The 15,105-nt window shown below is 61.5% G+C and overlaps 1 protein-coding gene across 2 annotated transcripts; it reads left to right on the forward strand.

Annotated features, from left to right (window-relative positions):
- Nucleotides 1–5,139: 5,139 nt before the first annotated feature.
- Nucleotides 5,140–12,432, forward strand: ENPP7 (ectonucleotide pyrophosphatase/phosphodiesterase 7). Of its 2 annotated transcripts, XM_041726115.1 has the most exons (7): nucleotides 5,140–5,166; nucleotides 5,247–5,537; nucleotides 6,660–6,805; nucleotides 8,191–8,817; nucleotides 9,440–9,734; nucleotides 10,251–10,348; nucleotides 12,148–12,432. In XM_041726115.1, the coding sequence occupies exons 2-6, from the start codon at nucleotides 5,285–5,287 to the stop codon at nucleotides 10,331–10,333; spliced, it is 1,404 nt and encodes a 467-aa protein (XP_041582049.1). In that variant the 5' UTR covers nucleotides 5,140–5,166; nucleotides 5,247–5,284; the 3' UTR covers nucleotides 10,334–10,348; nucleotides 12,148–12,432. The 2 variants fall into 2 exon arrangements, with proteins under 2 accessions (XP_041582049.1, XP_041582048.1); XM_041726114.1 differs by lacking the exon at nucleotides 12,148–12,432 and having other exon boundaries at nucleotides 10,251–11,945.
- Nucleotides 12,433–15,105: the final 2,673 nt, after the last annotated feature.

The following is a 15,105-nucleotide window of genomic DNA, read 5'->3' on the forward strand; positions in this document are numbered from 1 at the left end:
ACCCGGTCTAATCAAGAGAAAAAGAAAAGATAATTTCAACTGAGGGACATTCTACAAAACGCCTGCCCAGCACTCCTCTGAACCGTCAAGGTCATCAAAAAACAAGGAGAGTCCGAGAAACTGTCACGGCCAAGAACCCAGGAGACCTGGTGATGACCTAATGGGATCCTGGAACAGAGCCAGGGCGGTAGGGCCCTGAGGAACTCTGAGCAGAATAGGGCCGTGTTGATACTGAATAGAGTAAGAACTCCCCGATACTGCTCGCGTGTCGTGCGAATACACCTTGGAGGAGGGAAGGAAACCCGGCCCGGGGGAGGAAGGCACTCGACCACCTTAGCAATGTCTCCATAAACCTAAGATCATTATCGAATAAAGGGTTGATTTCTAACAATGTCTTCCCTAACCAAAAGTACCAAAGATATTTGCACAAATTTCCCTTCGAAGCGTATTTATTCATCCAACAAATACAGGTTGAGCGCCTCCCTGGGCTGGCCACTGTGCCAGGCTCTGGGGAACCTGACAATGAACAATACGGCAAGTCCTGTCTTCAGGGGTCGTCAGGTCTCCCTCTACCTGAACAATGACCAGTGTGCAAGAGGTGGGAAGTCCCGAGCGACAAAGATAAATGGTAAATGCCCATGAAAAAGATCACACGCTATAGATTCCAGAGCTGCCAAAGACATACAGAGCCGATTAAGCCCTAAGATTCCATGAGCGTGGGGACCTCCCGGCCAAGGGTCGGAGATGACCAACGGGGAGCAGAAATAAGAAGTGTGACACGGAGAACCTCCCAGCCTCTCTGGGGTAGCGCTTCAGGCATCACTACACCCCTGGTGAGCACACAAAGGAATAAAAAACAAAACCTGGGCAGCCCCGGTGGCTCAGCGGTTTAGCGTCTGCCTTCCGCCCAGGGTGTGATCCTGGGGTCCCGGGATCGAGTCCCACGTCGGGCTCCCTGCATGGGGCCTGCTTCTCCCTCTGCCTGTGTCTCCGCCTCTCTCTCTCTCTGTCTCATCAATAGATAAAATTTAAAGCAAAACAAAACCCAATGGATACCGTGGGGCAGAGGAGATAGGACAAGTCACAGCTGGTGGTTCCCGACAGCAACACGACTGTAAGGACCCAGCAGCCTTCCCATCCTTGTCCAAGGACCCCTTCCTAGCAGGTGCACCCCCAAAGAAGTAATATGAGCGTAAAAGGGAAAAGTCAGCGGTCCCACCATATTCACAGCCCCAGAGCCCCACGACACGGTCCTGAGCGGCCAGTACACTGGTGGCATTTAAAAGTGGTTCAAAGCAGGGTCCTGGAGTCTAGGTCCAAGTGTGGGCTCCTCCATTTGCTCCGTGACCTGCAACCTCTCTCCCTCGGTTTCCCCACACAGACAGTGAGGGTATTACTAACACCTGCCTTCCAGAACCTCCTCGAAGCTTGATGGAGACCATGGTCAAAGCCAGGGCTTGGTCAACGGGAAATGCCCTGCAGCACCCTCTTGGTTGAGGTGCTCTCGGGGTCCCTGGAAGGAAAAGGAACTCGATGGAGGGTGAGCCACGAAGGAGATACAGAGACACAGACAGGAAGGCCGCCTGAGACGTGGAGGCCAGGGGAGCCGACCTCTCCCCCCATCTCCAGGCCGGGCCCACGCAGGGAGGGTGAGCAGGACGCTTGGACCCCGCCGCCCCCACACATGGGGACCAGCAGAACATGCGCAGGGAGAACAGGTCACCCGGGACTCGCCACCCGCACCCCTGCACTCACCTGCCAATCCCGCAGGCACCTGCCAACCCCCTCAGGCACCTGCCAACTCCGCACGCACCTGCCAACCCCGAACGCACCTTCCAATCCCGCACTCACCTGCCAACCCCGCACGCACCTGCCAACCCCTCCACGCACCTGCCAACCCCGCACGCACCTGCCAACCCCTGCACGCACCTTAACCCCGCACGCACCTGCCAACCCCGCACGCACCTGCCAACCCCTCCACGCACCTGCCAACCCCGCACGCACCTGCCAACCCCTCCACGCACCTGCCAACCCCGCATTTCAGGTCACCTCCCTACTTAAACCCGGGAAGGCCTCCGGAGCCCGGGGCGGGCCCTGCTGAGCCCCACGGAACACCCCGACGAGGACACAAGCAAGACGGGGAGCGTGCACGTCTGCCCCCTCGGCGCCCGCCCGCGCCGCCCCGGAGCCCTCCCCGTCCACCGCGGGCCCCCGCCACCCCGCAGCGGCAGAGAGCGGCGGGAGCCAGACTCCACGAGGAAGAGGCTGGGGTTGTCACGTGACACTTGCCTTTCTCCCCATTGGCCAGAACGGAGTCACATGGCGCCCCTCGCTGAAGGGGGTGCTGGGAAATGTAGTCTTCATCCGTGGCAGCCATCTTATTCTGGAAGGCTACTAGCCTCGGCTCGGGCTCCCCCCGGCCTGCCCCTCTGCCTTCCCTGGACCTCGCCCCTCCTCCGCCTCACCGCCCTGGCGATCCCCGGCGGCCCTTCACCTGCACGTCGCCCCGACCTGGAAGGCTTCCTTGCCCACTCTGCAGCCTGGGCCTATCTGCCCCCTGGGCCTCCGAGCAGCCTTCCTGGCCCCTCCCCCGACCCCGTGTAAATGTGTCCTCTCCCAGCGCACCTGCCGCCCCTCGGACGCAGCTGCCGGGTCCTGCCGTGGAGCTGGCGCCCCGCGGCGTGGGGCCGTGGAGGGAGGCCTCCGCCCCGCCGCCCTCCTGCACCTGCTGTGCCCTGGCCCACCACGTGCCCGCCCCGCCCCCACCCGCCCACGCTGGTTTTAGGAGCCCGAGCGGTTCCCTGTCCCGGGCTGCAGCTGCGGTGCCCTCCTCGCAGGGTGTGTTTCAGCAGGTCCGGGGGGGGGGGGGGGGACAATAATCTGCACCGGTGGTCCCCGGGCCACCCCTCGGGAGGCTCTGCCGGCCCCGCAGCCCCGTGAGCTGGGGAGCGCTTGACGAGAACACCTGCTTGCTGCAGCCGAAGTCACAAGGCTGGGCCCCTCGCAGGTCCACAGAGGAGGGGAAGTTAAAGCAGGACGTACCAGCGCCTGGACACCTGCGTGGGAGCAGCTCCTGGGATGTGGCCCCGGTGGGATGCTTGCTCCCCCATCACCCCCCACCCCGGCTCTGGTCTGCTCTGGTCTGCGGGAGTCGCCCTGAGTCTCTCTCCCTCTGCCCCTCGCCCCACTCCCGCCTCACAGGCTCTAAAAATAGGTTAGGGACGCCTGCTGGCGCCGTGGTTGAGCATCTGCCTTCAGGCTCAGGGGCTCAGGGCGTGACCCCGGGGTCCCGGGATCAGTCCCACGTTGGGCTCCCCACAGGGCGCCTGCTTCTCCCTCTGCCTGGGTCTCTGCTTCTCTCTCTGTGTCTCTCATGAATAAATAAAATATTTTTAAAAAATAAAATACAGGGGATCCCTGGGTGGTGCAGCGGTTTGGCGCCTGCCTTTGGCCCAGGGCGCAATCCTGGAGACCCGGGATCGAATCCCACGTCAGGCTCCCGGTGCATGGAGCCTGCTTCTCCTTCTGCCTGTCTCTGCCTCTCTCTCTCTCTGTGTGACTATCATAAACAAATAAAAATTTTAAAAAAATAATAAAATACAGTTTATTTGTTTATTTATTTATTTTTTTATTTATTTAAAAGATTTTACTTATTTACTCCTGAGAGACACACAGAGAGGCAGAGACCCAGGCCGAGGGAGAAGCAGGTGCCCTACGGGGAGCCGGATGCGGACCCAATCCCCATTCCTGGACCCAGGGGTCACGCCCTGAGCCCGAAGGCAGATGCCTAACTGACTGAGTCACCCAGGCATGCCCCACCGAACTTTATTTTAAAAATAAGCTAATTGACAGATTAAAAAACAAAACATTAGATCAGGTTTTGTCATTTCCTTGGCTTCCCCCCTCCCCCGCCTCGGCCCCTCATAAGAATGTCAGACCCTGGAGGTGCCACCGCCCACCAGGCCCCTGCCCCTGCTCACCTCCTCCTCTCCACTCCGGCCACCACCCGGGTGCTGTCCCTCCCCAGCCTCACTATTTCACTGGTTTACTTATTCACCAGCAGGGTCTGTCTCATTCGCTGCTGCATCATTCGCGGATGCATCTCTATCTTCCATAGAGAGTAAAATCCATTTGAATTTAAGAATCAGGGACACTTGGGTGGCTCAGGGTTGAGCATCTGCCTTCGGCCCAGGGTGTGATCCTGGAGTCCTGGGATCGAGTCCCACGTCGGTCTCCCTGCATGGAGTCTGCTTCTCCCTCTGCCTGTGTCTCTGCCTCTCTCTCTGTGTCTCTCATGAATAAATAAAACCTGGTGTAAAAAGAAGTTTTCGAAGCAAGGATTAGAAACAGTTTCACAAGTAAGTATCCTGTTTTAAAAAACAGCTCTTAAGAAAGGAATTAGAAGATATTTCAAGAATCAGGCAATATATCATTGAGCCATCAAACACCTCCTACTTCTGCCGTGCCTGACTCACTTCGTGGGTTCTGTGAGAGGGAGAGGGACAGAATCAGAGACGGGGGGAGGGGGCTGCGACCCTGAACTCAGGGTCCTTTCCCGCACACACCCACCCCCATGAGCATGGGAAACGGGGCAGCCCCCTCGTCTGACCGCCTCATCGATGAAGTCCACAGTGAGGCCCCCTCACCCCCCACGTGCTCTCTGAGCTTCCCCTGGACCCAAGGAGGCAGGTGCAGGGGCACTAATCCCGGCCAGCAGGCTGGAGCTGTCCCGCCCCATCCCAGGATGCCCCTTCATGGGTGGGGCGGGGAAGGGCGCCCACCCTAGCTGGGGCTCCCGCCGACAAGGCCAGCCTTGGGCTGAGCGGCTGGCCCTTAGCTCCCAGGTCTTGGGAAGCCCACCTGCTAGCCCTGACCCGGGCAGGTCAGAGACCCATGTGCCCCAGAGCTCTCCCGGACGTACAAGCTGGAGGGGGCCCCTCCCAGTGCTCTGGGGTCAGGGCGAGCAGGGCACAGGGCCGAGCGGCGCTGGGAGAGGTGGACTGGGGACAGGCCTGCGGGCTGGTGTCCGTCCTCCCCGTGAGGACACAGGTGCACTGGGGGGAGGAGCACCCGGCCCAGAAGGCTCTGCTGGCAATAAAGGGAGATGCGCGAGGGCTGGGCCGGGGTGGCAGGCACGCCGCGGCCTGGGCTGCTTCGGAGAAGCAGGTACGTGCGGTCTCGTGTTCAAAGAGGCACGGACGGGGTAAGTCTGGCCTGCCTGACCCTGAGACTTTGCTCCTCCGCAGGAACCACCCCGGACGCCTTGGTGTCTGGAAGGCCCATCATGGGGCGCCTGGCGGTCCTCCTGGGCCTGGCTCTGGCCGCCCTCCTGGCTCCGGGAGCAGGGGCTCCGGTGGGCAGGAAGGGCGCCCGCAACAAGCTGTTGCTGGTGTCCTTTGACGGTTTCCGCTGGAACTACGACCAGGACGTGCACACCCCGAACCTGGACGCCATGGCGCTGGACGGGGTGAAGGCCCGCTACATGACCCCGGCCTTCGTCACCATGACCAGCCCCTGCCACTTCACCCTGGTCACCGGTGAGCATGGGCCTCGGGGTGGGGCCTGGGGCAGGGAGAGGGTTGAGCAACCCGAGGAAGGAAACCCCCCCCCCATCTGCACAGAGCCCTGTCCCCCGGGGGCCCACAGGGACAAAGGTGACAGGGGCGGGGGACACGCTGTCTCCGGGGAGACACAGCACGGCCAAGGGGGATTGTCAGCAGGCCTTACCGTCGGTGGGATCATACACAAGCCATAAAACTGCCCAGTGGTCTCATTTTAAACGGTGACCCCAACCAAGGTGACAACCCCGGGCGGGTCCTGGAGGAAGTGAGTGTGGCCGGGTTCCAGACAGGTGGGAGAGATGAGCCTGCAGCCCTCGGATGCCCTCAAACCCCTCAAACCCCCCATCGCTCCTGGAGGTCTAGGGTGTGGTGTCAGCAGGGCCGCGCTCCCTTTGGAGACACTAGGGGACCCTTCCTGCCGCTCCCAGCTCCCGTGGTCTGTCCCTCCAACCCCGTGGGCTGTCTTCCTCCCGCGTGTCTCTCCTCGTCTTGTGAGGATGCTCATCCAGAGACGTAGGGTCCTCATCCTAACCTAACTAGTCACATCTGCAAAGACCCTATTTCTAAGCAAGGTTACCTGCTGAGGCTCCGGGTTGGACGGAGCCTTGGGGGGCAAGAGGAGGGACCCTGTTCTGTCCAGAGGGCTCATCCTCATGCCAGTGTTCTGTGACCATGCCCCCCGCCCCCGCTGCCACATCTGGTCCTCTGTCCTGTGTTGCACCTGTTTCCTTAATAGGTCCCGGATGGGGGAAGGGGGCCCACACTTCAGCCCCACTCCTCTCATAGCTAGAAGTGAATTTTTAGACCATATCTCGTGGGTGGAACTCCCCTGGTGCGTCTGGGCTTCTGCTGTGTGGCTGGGCCGTGACTGTTTCATCCGTTCCCTCCTGCCGGCCACCTGGGTCGCTCCAGGGCTTTGCCGAAAGCCACGAGGCTGCCAATGACATCCCCGCAAGCAGGACCTACCTCAGGGCTGGGGAGGGGTGCCCGCAACCCCCGAGGGAGGAACATGGGCTCCCACCAGCAGGGCAGCGTGTGAGAAAGCCTGCCCCGTCCCTCCCACCACCTCCTCCCTCCCCTCGTGTCTCCTCCCCGCAGGCAAATACATCGAGAACCACGGGGTGGTGCACAACATGTTCTACAACACCACCAGCAAGGTGAAGCTGCCCTACCACGCCACGCTGGGCATCCAGCGGTGGTGGGACAACGGCAGCCTGCCCATCTGGATCACAGCCCAGAAGCAGGTAACGGACGGCGGTCCGGGGACGGGGGACAGGAAGGACCTGGCCCAGAAAGGCCATGAGACCTCGTGAGGCCCACGCAGGCCTTTCCCCCACCCGAGTCCTGGGCTCCCGGCAGAGAGGGGTGCTAAGTGGGTCCCTGAGGGCGGGGGCGGTGCCAGGTGCTGAGGAGCATCCACCACGGGCAGCATCTTCTCCGCAGCCCTGGGCCGCTGGCTCTGGGAGAAGGGGGTCCGGTCCACCCGGAAAAATAACCTCACCCAACAAAAAGGCGGGTAACGGGCAGCCCTGGTGGCACAGCGGTTTAGCGCCACCCACAGCCCGGGGTGTGATCCTGGAGACCCGGGATCGAGTCCCACGTCGGGCTCCCTGCATGGAGCCTGCTTCTCCCCCTGCCTGTGTCTCTGCCTCTCTCTCTCTCTCTCTCTCTCTCTCTCTCTGAATAAATACATAAATCTTTAAAAAGGGGGGGGGGCAGGTAATGATAAAACAGCTTCCTGCCTTCCCCTTTCTGGATCCCTCCCCGGGCTGGGCAGCCGACTTCCAGCAGGCCAGAGATAAGGTAGAGGTGGGTTGTGGGGCTGCGCCCCAGAACCCCTCCATCCCGCAGCGCTCTGGGGGTTTCTGGCCCCAGAGGTGTGGCTTCTCATCGACGGGGTCAAGCGGAGGTTTCCAAGACGAGCAGAGTGAACTTCGGAGCCTACCGCCACCCTCTAGGCAGGGCGTCCACTCAGGTCGGAGTCCTTCACCCTGCAAGGAGCCACCTGGACATCGGGCTCGCTCGCAGGAGCTGGGAGCCTGGCATCTCGCGGTGCTCGGTCCACACAGCAGGGCAGCTGGGGAGCGGACACGCAGACAGGGCGAGCACGGACGTGGGGCGGAAAGGACAGATGGATCTGTAAATAACGCAGCCATCGATTTATGGGCAAGACAGATGGATGGCCAGGCTGAAGGCTGGAAGGGCAGGCGAGGGGACAGGGGTGGCAGGGTCTGGACGAGACCAAACCATAATAGGGAGACGCATATTAGGGCTCCAGGCCAGAAGGGGAGGGCGGTCTGGGCAGCTCGGCCTTGGGGCGAGGACCCAGGGCCATGGTGACGATGGGGACACTGCGTATCTGAGGGCACTATTATATCCATTATCTCACTAGTGCTGAGTCCACTGGGCACCGGCTCGCTCTTCCACACAATCAGTACCGGCCCTGGGAATATAATATAAGACTTACGAAAGGCCTTCCCAAAAAGAAGGGGGTGCCCGCGGGGGGAGCGGGACTGTGAGTGAGCAGGAGGAGAAGTGGGCGGGCTGGGGGCTGTGTGACAGCGGCAGGGACAGGCAGGGGCGAGCCCCAGGGCGCCTGTGGGCTTACGGCCGCCGCCTTCCTGGGCAGGGCTTGCGGACGGGCTCCTTCTTCTACCCTGGCGGGAATGTCACCTACCAAGGCCTGGCGGTGACGCTGAGCCGGAAGGAAGGCGCTCTGCACAACTACAAAGATGAGGCGGAATGGAAGGCCAACATCGACACGGTGATGAAGTGGTTCACGGAGGAGGGGCTGGACCTGGTCACGCTCTACTTTGGGGAGCCCGACTCCACGGGCCACAAGTACGGCCCCGAGTCCCAGCAGAGGAAGGACATGGTGATGCAGGTGGACAGGACGGTGGGCTACCTCCGTGACAGCATCAGGAGGAGTGGCCTGGAGGACAGCCTCAACCTGATTGTCACGTCCGACCACGGCATGAGCACCGTCAACAAGACCGCCCCGGACCTGGTGGAGTTCCACAAGTTCCCCAACTTTAACTTCAAGGACATCGAGTTTGAGCTCCTGGACTACGGGCCAAATGGGATGCTGCTCCCCAAGGAGGGGATGCTGGAGAAGGTGTACGGGCTCATCAAGGATGCCCACCCCAAGCTCCACGTCTACAAGAAGGAGTCCTTCCCCACGTCCCTCCACTACGCCAGGAACCCCAGGATCACCCCCCTGCTCATGTACAGTGACCCCGGCTACGTCATCCACGGGGTGAGCTGCCTGCCCCGGCCGGGGCTCCGGGTGGGGCGCGGGCTCCTTCCCTGGGCTGCTGGGCCTCTCTCCATTTCTGTAAAAAGCGCCCCTCCCCCCATTTCTCACGCGTCCCCGGTTTGAGCAGCATTGGCCCCCAGAGGGACACACCCGTCATGATGCAATAGGAGCGTGTGTGCACGTACACAGTGTACATGTGTGTGAATGCGTGAGGTTTGCGTGTGGGCGTGTGCACGGTCACTTGTGCGTATGTGTGGGGAGACTGGCCATAAGAAACCAGAGAGAAGCGAGGGCGAGGGGGCCACTGTGCCGTCCGCCGAGAGCCGAGGGACCCCCGAGGAGATGCAGGCTGGGCGTCGGGACCGGGAAAGGGAGCGCTGGCGTGCACAGGCGCCCTGTGCTCATAGCTCCTCCCCGTGTGCTTGGGGTCAGCACCTAGTCTTCCCCGAGGGGCCCTCCCTGGGGCCAGGGATCTTTTGGGGCTCAAGATTCAGAGAAACCTTTCTGCCCCCACGTGTAACCCCCTGCCAGGGGTCCTCTGCCCCCGCAGGGGTGCTGCTGGCAGAGAGGGCGGGTGGGTGGAGAGTCCCTGCAAAGGCTCAGGGCCTTCCCTCCCCGGCAGAGAGTGAACGTCCAGTTTAACAAGGGGGAGCACGGTTTTCACAACGACGTCATGGACATGAAGACCATCTTCCGGGCCGTGGGCCCCAACTTCAAGAGAGGCCTGGAGGTGGAGCCGTTCGAGAGCGTCCACGTGTACGAGCTCATGTGCAAACTGCTGGGCATCGTGCCCGAGGCCAACGATGGGCTCCTGAGCACACTGCTGCCCATGATTCAGGAAACCAGCAACCGGCCCGTCAGCACCCCGCCGCCCACGCTCCCGGGAACCAGCAGCAGGACGGCCAGCACCCCCGCAGGTAAGGTGCCGCCGGCCCGCCACCAGGCAGCGCAGACGGCTGCGTGGGGCCTTTTCTTTCCCGGTCCCGGACTCTGGGCACATCTCGGGCCTGACACCCAACAGCGCACTCCATGTGTCCCGGCAGCAGAGCGGGGACAGCAGGTGGATGTGAGCAGCCTTGTGAGGCTGCAGACACGGCGGGCCAAAGAGGCAGGTGGTTGCCCCCAGGACAGGCCCCGGGGGAAGTCCACTGCGGGGCACCTGCTCTCCTGCGTGGCCATGTGAGGGCTCCTTCCGGGTCTTCCTCTATCGGCCTCCCCCCAACACGCCCTTATGGCCACGCCAGCCCATCCCCAGGGGCACAGGTCACCTGGGAGCTGATGAATGGCAGACCCCAGTGGGGGCCCGGCTGGAGGTGTGCAGGCCCTGCTCAGCAGGGGAGGGGCCTTGGTGAGGGCCGAGGTCAGGGGGCTCGTGGAGGGTGAGGGACATGCTCCCACTTCTCTCATTCACTGGATGCTCTGAATTTCCTCAGGGTCTGCCCTCCTTCCAAGTGGCCAGCCCCCCTTGGTGATGGGAATGCTGGTGGCTGTGATTCTTCTGGCCAAGGTCGCATAATGCCCATCGCTCCAGGTCAGAAGCCCAGGAGGTGGAGGGGAGGATGGGCCGGTGCTCCCTGCTGCTCCAGCCTGGCGCCCCCACTGCTGACCTGGGCCCCCACACACCTTGGCAGAGAGGCGTCAGTCCTCGGGAACCCCCGCAGGCCCCCTCCAGCCGCTCTGCCCTAGGCTTGGAGCAGGTCTTCCCAGAGCAGTGGGGCCCATGAGACCCGAACCCTCCGCAGCCTCCTCCCTGCCTGCCTGCAAGCCCTCCATGCTCCACCAGGGACAAGCGAGAACTCTGAAGCCATGGGGGTCAGGTGTGCAGGGACAGCCCAGGTGGCAGGGGTCCTGGGACACAGGTGGACTCAGCTTGCTGTGTGACAGCCCCACCTTGCTTCTGCCCTGGGGTGTCGTGACCCTCCAGCCCGAGCAGAAGCACATCATGCACACGTTCCTTCCCCGACCACACAGTGGGAGCCTGCTCGGGGTCAGGCCCTGGTCTGGGCTCTGGGGATCCGCAGTGACCCAGGCAGCCTGAGCCCTGCACCCTGGAGTTTGTGATTTAGGGGCCACAGGGAATGGGCAACAGGAACTGAACATATCAGTGAGGGATGACTGAGCCGGGGTCAGGTGTCAGGGCAGGGAGAGGACAGGGGGCCACGGGAGACCTGGATGAGGATGCGCCGGCCACGGGATCCCAGGGCAGGAGAGTGAGTGAGTGAGAGCCCCCTAGGTGGGCTGGTCCTCACGTTCATGGAAGAGAAGGGAGGCCGGTGCTTGGAGGCCGGTAGGCGAGGACAGGTACACGATGAGCCTGCCACGGACACAGGGAGCCCCTGGCCAGGTGACACGGGACACGCCTGATTCGAGACCAATGATCAGAGGAACACGGGACTGCCAGGGCTCAGGAAGAGGGGCGGCCAGTTAGGACGGTCCCTCGGGGGTCTGGGCAGAACATCCGGGGGGCAGAGTGGACTTGGGGCTAAATGGACGGGTCCAGATACCTTTACCTGCAATTTCCTCTCGGGTTTCGTGGAGACCAAGATTTCTGGCGGAGGCAATGACGCAGGAGGTTTCCTCCAGCCTATAAAACACACCCACGGACACTCGGGTTCTGCACGGAACCTGAGAGGTGGGCTCAGACCTCACAGGCCAGGAAACTGCAGCAAAACCGGGAAGATGACGTGACTCTGCGCTGGGTGGGGGGGGGTGCCCCGGAAGCGTGCCAGCAAACCCACTCTCCAGCCTGTAGTACAAGCCCCACCCTGTGGCCTCTGCCCACCTCTGTGGTGTAAATGCTCCCACTGAAGCCAGTTTCACGCTCCCAGAGTTGGGGCCTCAAAGGCCAGGTCAGGAAGGGCTGCAGAATCGGCCCCGGAGCCGGAGCCCACGCCCAGCACGGAGCTCAGAGCCCTGGGGAGCCCACCCCCCGTGGGCTGGCCACCACGGCCGCTGAATCCCACGCAGAACCAGGGCGGTGCCCGAAGGACTTGCCCCTCATCTGAGAAACGTGGCCGTCCTTCCCTGTGCGCCAGGGGAAACTGAGGCACCCTCAGGCCCTCCACTCTTCTGAGTCTGCAGTGTGTGTGGCATGACCCAGGCCCAGGAGAGTGCCCCCAGCCCTTCCCCACCCCACCCCCACCTGCACCCACGCACGCCCTCCTGGGGCCAGCTGAGGGTCCTCAGTTCCCACAGCGGCCCTGCTCACCCCACCCTGACACCTGCCAGCCTTTGCCCATCGCGCTTCCCACCACTCCCAGCCTCCCTGCACCCGAGGGGCCCTCACCCTGCCCCGCCCCTCCCTCCAGCCAACAGCACTTGTTCTTCCAGGACCACCTCTTCCAGGAAGCCTCCAGAAGCTACCCTCTCACGGCCTGAGTCTGCTGGACACGGACAGACAGACGGGCCTTGTCTCTTCGCCTGATCACAGACCTCAGGGTCCCCCCAGCTCCAGCTGCAGCCCCAGCTCAGTCATTAGGGTGCTGGCAATAGGGACCCTTCCCAGGTTTAGGTCTGGGAAGTGGGGGTGGGGCTGGGGGCCCCACCCGGGAAGGGCTGGCCCCTCTGCCCAAAGACTCGTCCCTCGGGCGGGGGGGGGGGGGGGGCGGGCAGGCACAGGGCAGGCTTTAGGGACCCGGCTAGGGACCTCTGCCCCATGCCAGTGCCCACAGGCCGGCCGCTGCTGCTCAGCGGGGATGAAGGCTGCCGGGTGGTGGCTGTGAGATGCGGACCCTGCTGGGGTCCTCTCGGCCTGACCTGACTGGTTGGCCCCAGGCTGTGACCAGTTCCTGATCCCTTAGGCCGCTGGCGAACCCGGGGAGGCCCGGCTGGCCTGCCGGCGGGGAGAGGTGCTGCAGAGGGGAGGACAAGGCCCTTTGTGAACCCACGGGGAACCGGAATCTCTAAGCCACGTTGTTCAACCAAGAAAATAAAAATAATTTTAAAAAGATGAAAACACGGCAGCCCGGGTGGCACAGTGGTTTAGCGCCACCTTGAGCCCAGGGCTGGATCCTGGAGACCCGGGATCAAGTCCCATGTCAGGCTCCCTACAGGGAGCCTGCTTCTGCCTCTGCCTGTGTCTCGGCCTTTCTCTCTGTTTCTCGAATAAATAAATAAAATCTTTAAAAAATAAAAAGATGAAAACACAGCAAATAGTAGACCATCACCAGTGGGGGTGGGGGTGAGGGCGGGGAGGGGGAAAGTGCCCACACCGGTGCGCCTCTAGACGTAATCATCCCCCTGGAGGGGCTGCCTGGGTGGCTCAATCAGTCAAGAGTCTGCCTTGGGCTCAGGTCATGATCCTGGAGTCCCGGGATCAAGTCTCGCGTCAGGCTCCCTGCGTGGAACCTGCTTCTCTCTCTGCCTGTGTCTCTCATGAATAAATAAAATATTTTTAAAATTTTTATTTATTTATTTATTCCTGAGAGAGAGAGAGGGAGACGCAGAGACACAGGCAGAGGGAGAAGCAGGTTCCACCCAGGGATCCCTCCAAAACCACTTCCTAAGAGCGGGAGCTTTGTTGTAGAGCGACTCCTACTCAGCCTGTCCCCACTCACAAGCTGTGACCCTGGGGTGGCGGTTAGCCCTCCCCACCGAAGGGCAGGCACGGCCCCCTGAGGCCTCCCCGGATAATGCGGAGGTGGGAGCTCCGTGCTGTAGCCATGGGCAGGGTCAGTGGGGGGCTCCGGGCCTGTCCAGGGCAGCTCCCGAAAACAGACCCAGCGTAACAGCGTGACACCGCCTTTGAAGGGTGGGTGGGCAGGCCCCGCGTGTCCCTCGCCTGCGAGTCCCGCTCTCCCCTCCCTGGGCCGCTTCCACCCGTGACTTGTCTCCACCCCCAGCCCCAGGATCCATCCCAACCCACCCGCGGCAGTGGCCTGACCAGCTGCCCGGAGCGGGAGCCCTGCCTTGGCCCCAACGGTCTGGTGTTCCTGGCCCTGCTTCCAGCACTTTTACTAGAAGGAACGTGCCCCCCCCCCCCCCGCCCGTGGCAGCGCCCAGGCCAGCCGGCCTGCTCACAGCAGCTCTGACTCTGGCCAGGTCCTCATCCGCTGTGGGGCTACATTTCCCATTTGTGCGGCTGTGGGGGTGGCCCTGGGCGCGGACCCAGCTGTGCGCCCCCCCCCCACTCGCTAGGGCACTGCCGCACGGCCCCAGGGCAGTCGCTAACCGCTGGGCCATTTCCTCGCTGTAAAACCAAAGTAAGAGCAGCGTCCGTCTCTAGGTCGGTCCTAACGATGAAAACCGGGGGATCCCTGGGTGGCTCAGCGGTTTCGCGCCTGCCTTTGGCCCAGGGCGCAATCCTGGGGTCCCGGGATCGAGTCCCGCGTTGGGCTCCTGGCATGGGGCCTGCTTCTCCCTCCTCCTGTGTCTCTGCCTCTCTCTCTCTCTCTCTCTCTCTCTCTCTGTCTATCATGAATAAATAAATAAATCTTTAAAGAAAGAAAAAGAAAGGAAAGTAAAAGAAAGAAAGAAAGAAAGAAAGAAAGAAAGAAAGAAAGAAAGAAAGAAAGAAAGAAAGAAAAAGAAAACTGGTCCGAAGTGGCCCCGGCCCAGGGACAGCCCACGGGTGTCGCAGAGACGGGCTGGCGCAGGGACAGCGCCACAGCCGCGCTGCTTTCCGTCCCCTCCACGCCTCGAGCCCCAGCACGGAGAGGACCCAGGCCACGCAGACGAGCCTATCGGGGTGCAACGGCCCAGCGCAGTTTCTCTGCCTTGTCTTTGTCTTTACGATCACCTCGGGTTTGGGGTGACGACTACCGATTCTCCATTCATGTCCGTTATTTCTCATTTATTTCCTCTGAAAATTAACCTGAGTAAAAAAGGATGAGTTAAGGGGCCCCTGGGTGGCTCAGCGGTTGAGCGTCTGTCTGCCTTCAGTTCAGGGCGTGATCCCAGGGTTCTGGGATCAAGTCCCGCATCGGGCTTCCTGCATGGAGCCTGCTTCTCCCTCTGCTTGTGTCTCTGCTTCATTCTCTGTGACTCTCATGAATAAATAACATCTTCAAAAAAATTTTAAAAGGATGAGTTAGGGGCAGCCCCGGTGGCTCAGCGGTTTGGCGCTGCCTTCGGCCTGGGGCATGATCCTGGAGTCCCGGGATCGAGTCCCGCATCCGGCTCCCTGCATGGAGCCTGCTTCTCCCTCTGCCCGCGTCTCTCTACCTCTCTCTGTGTCTGTCATGAATAAAAATAAATAAAAAATCTTTAAAAAAAAAAAAAAAGATGAGTTAATTGAAAAGAAAGACGAAAAAAAATGAAAAGAAAAACGTCGACTACGTAACAGCATGG

The sequence above is a fragment of the Vulpes lagopus genome, chromosome 12, assembly GCF_018345385.1.
Source record: "Vulpes lagopus strain Blue_001 chromosome 12, ASM1834538v1, whole genome shotgun sequence".
Classification (NCBI taxonomy): domain Eukaryota; kingdom Metazoa; phylum Chordata; class Mammalia; order Carnivora; family Canidae; genus Vulpes; species Vulpes lagopus.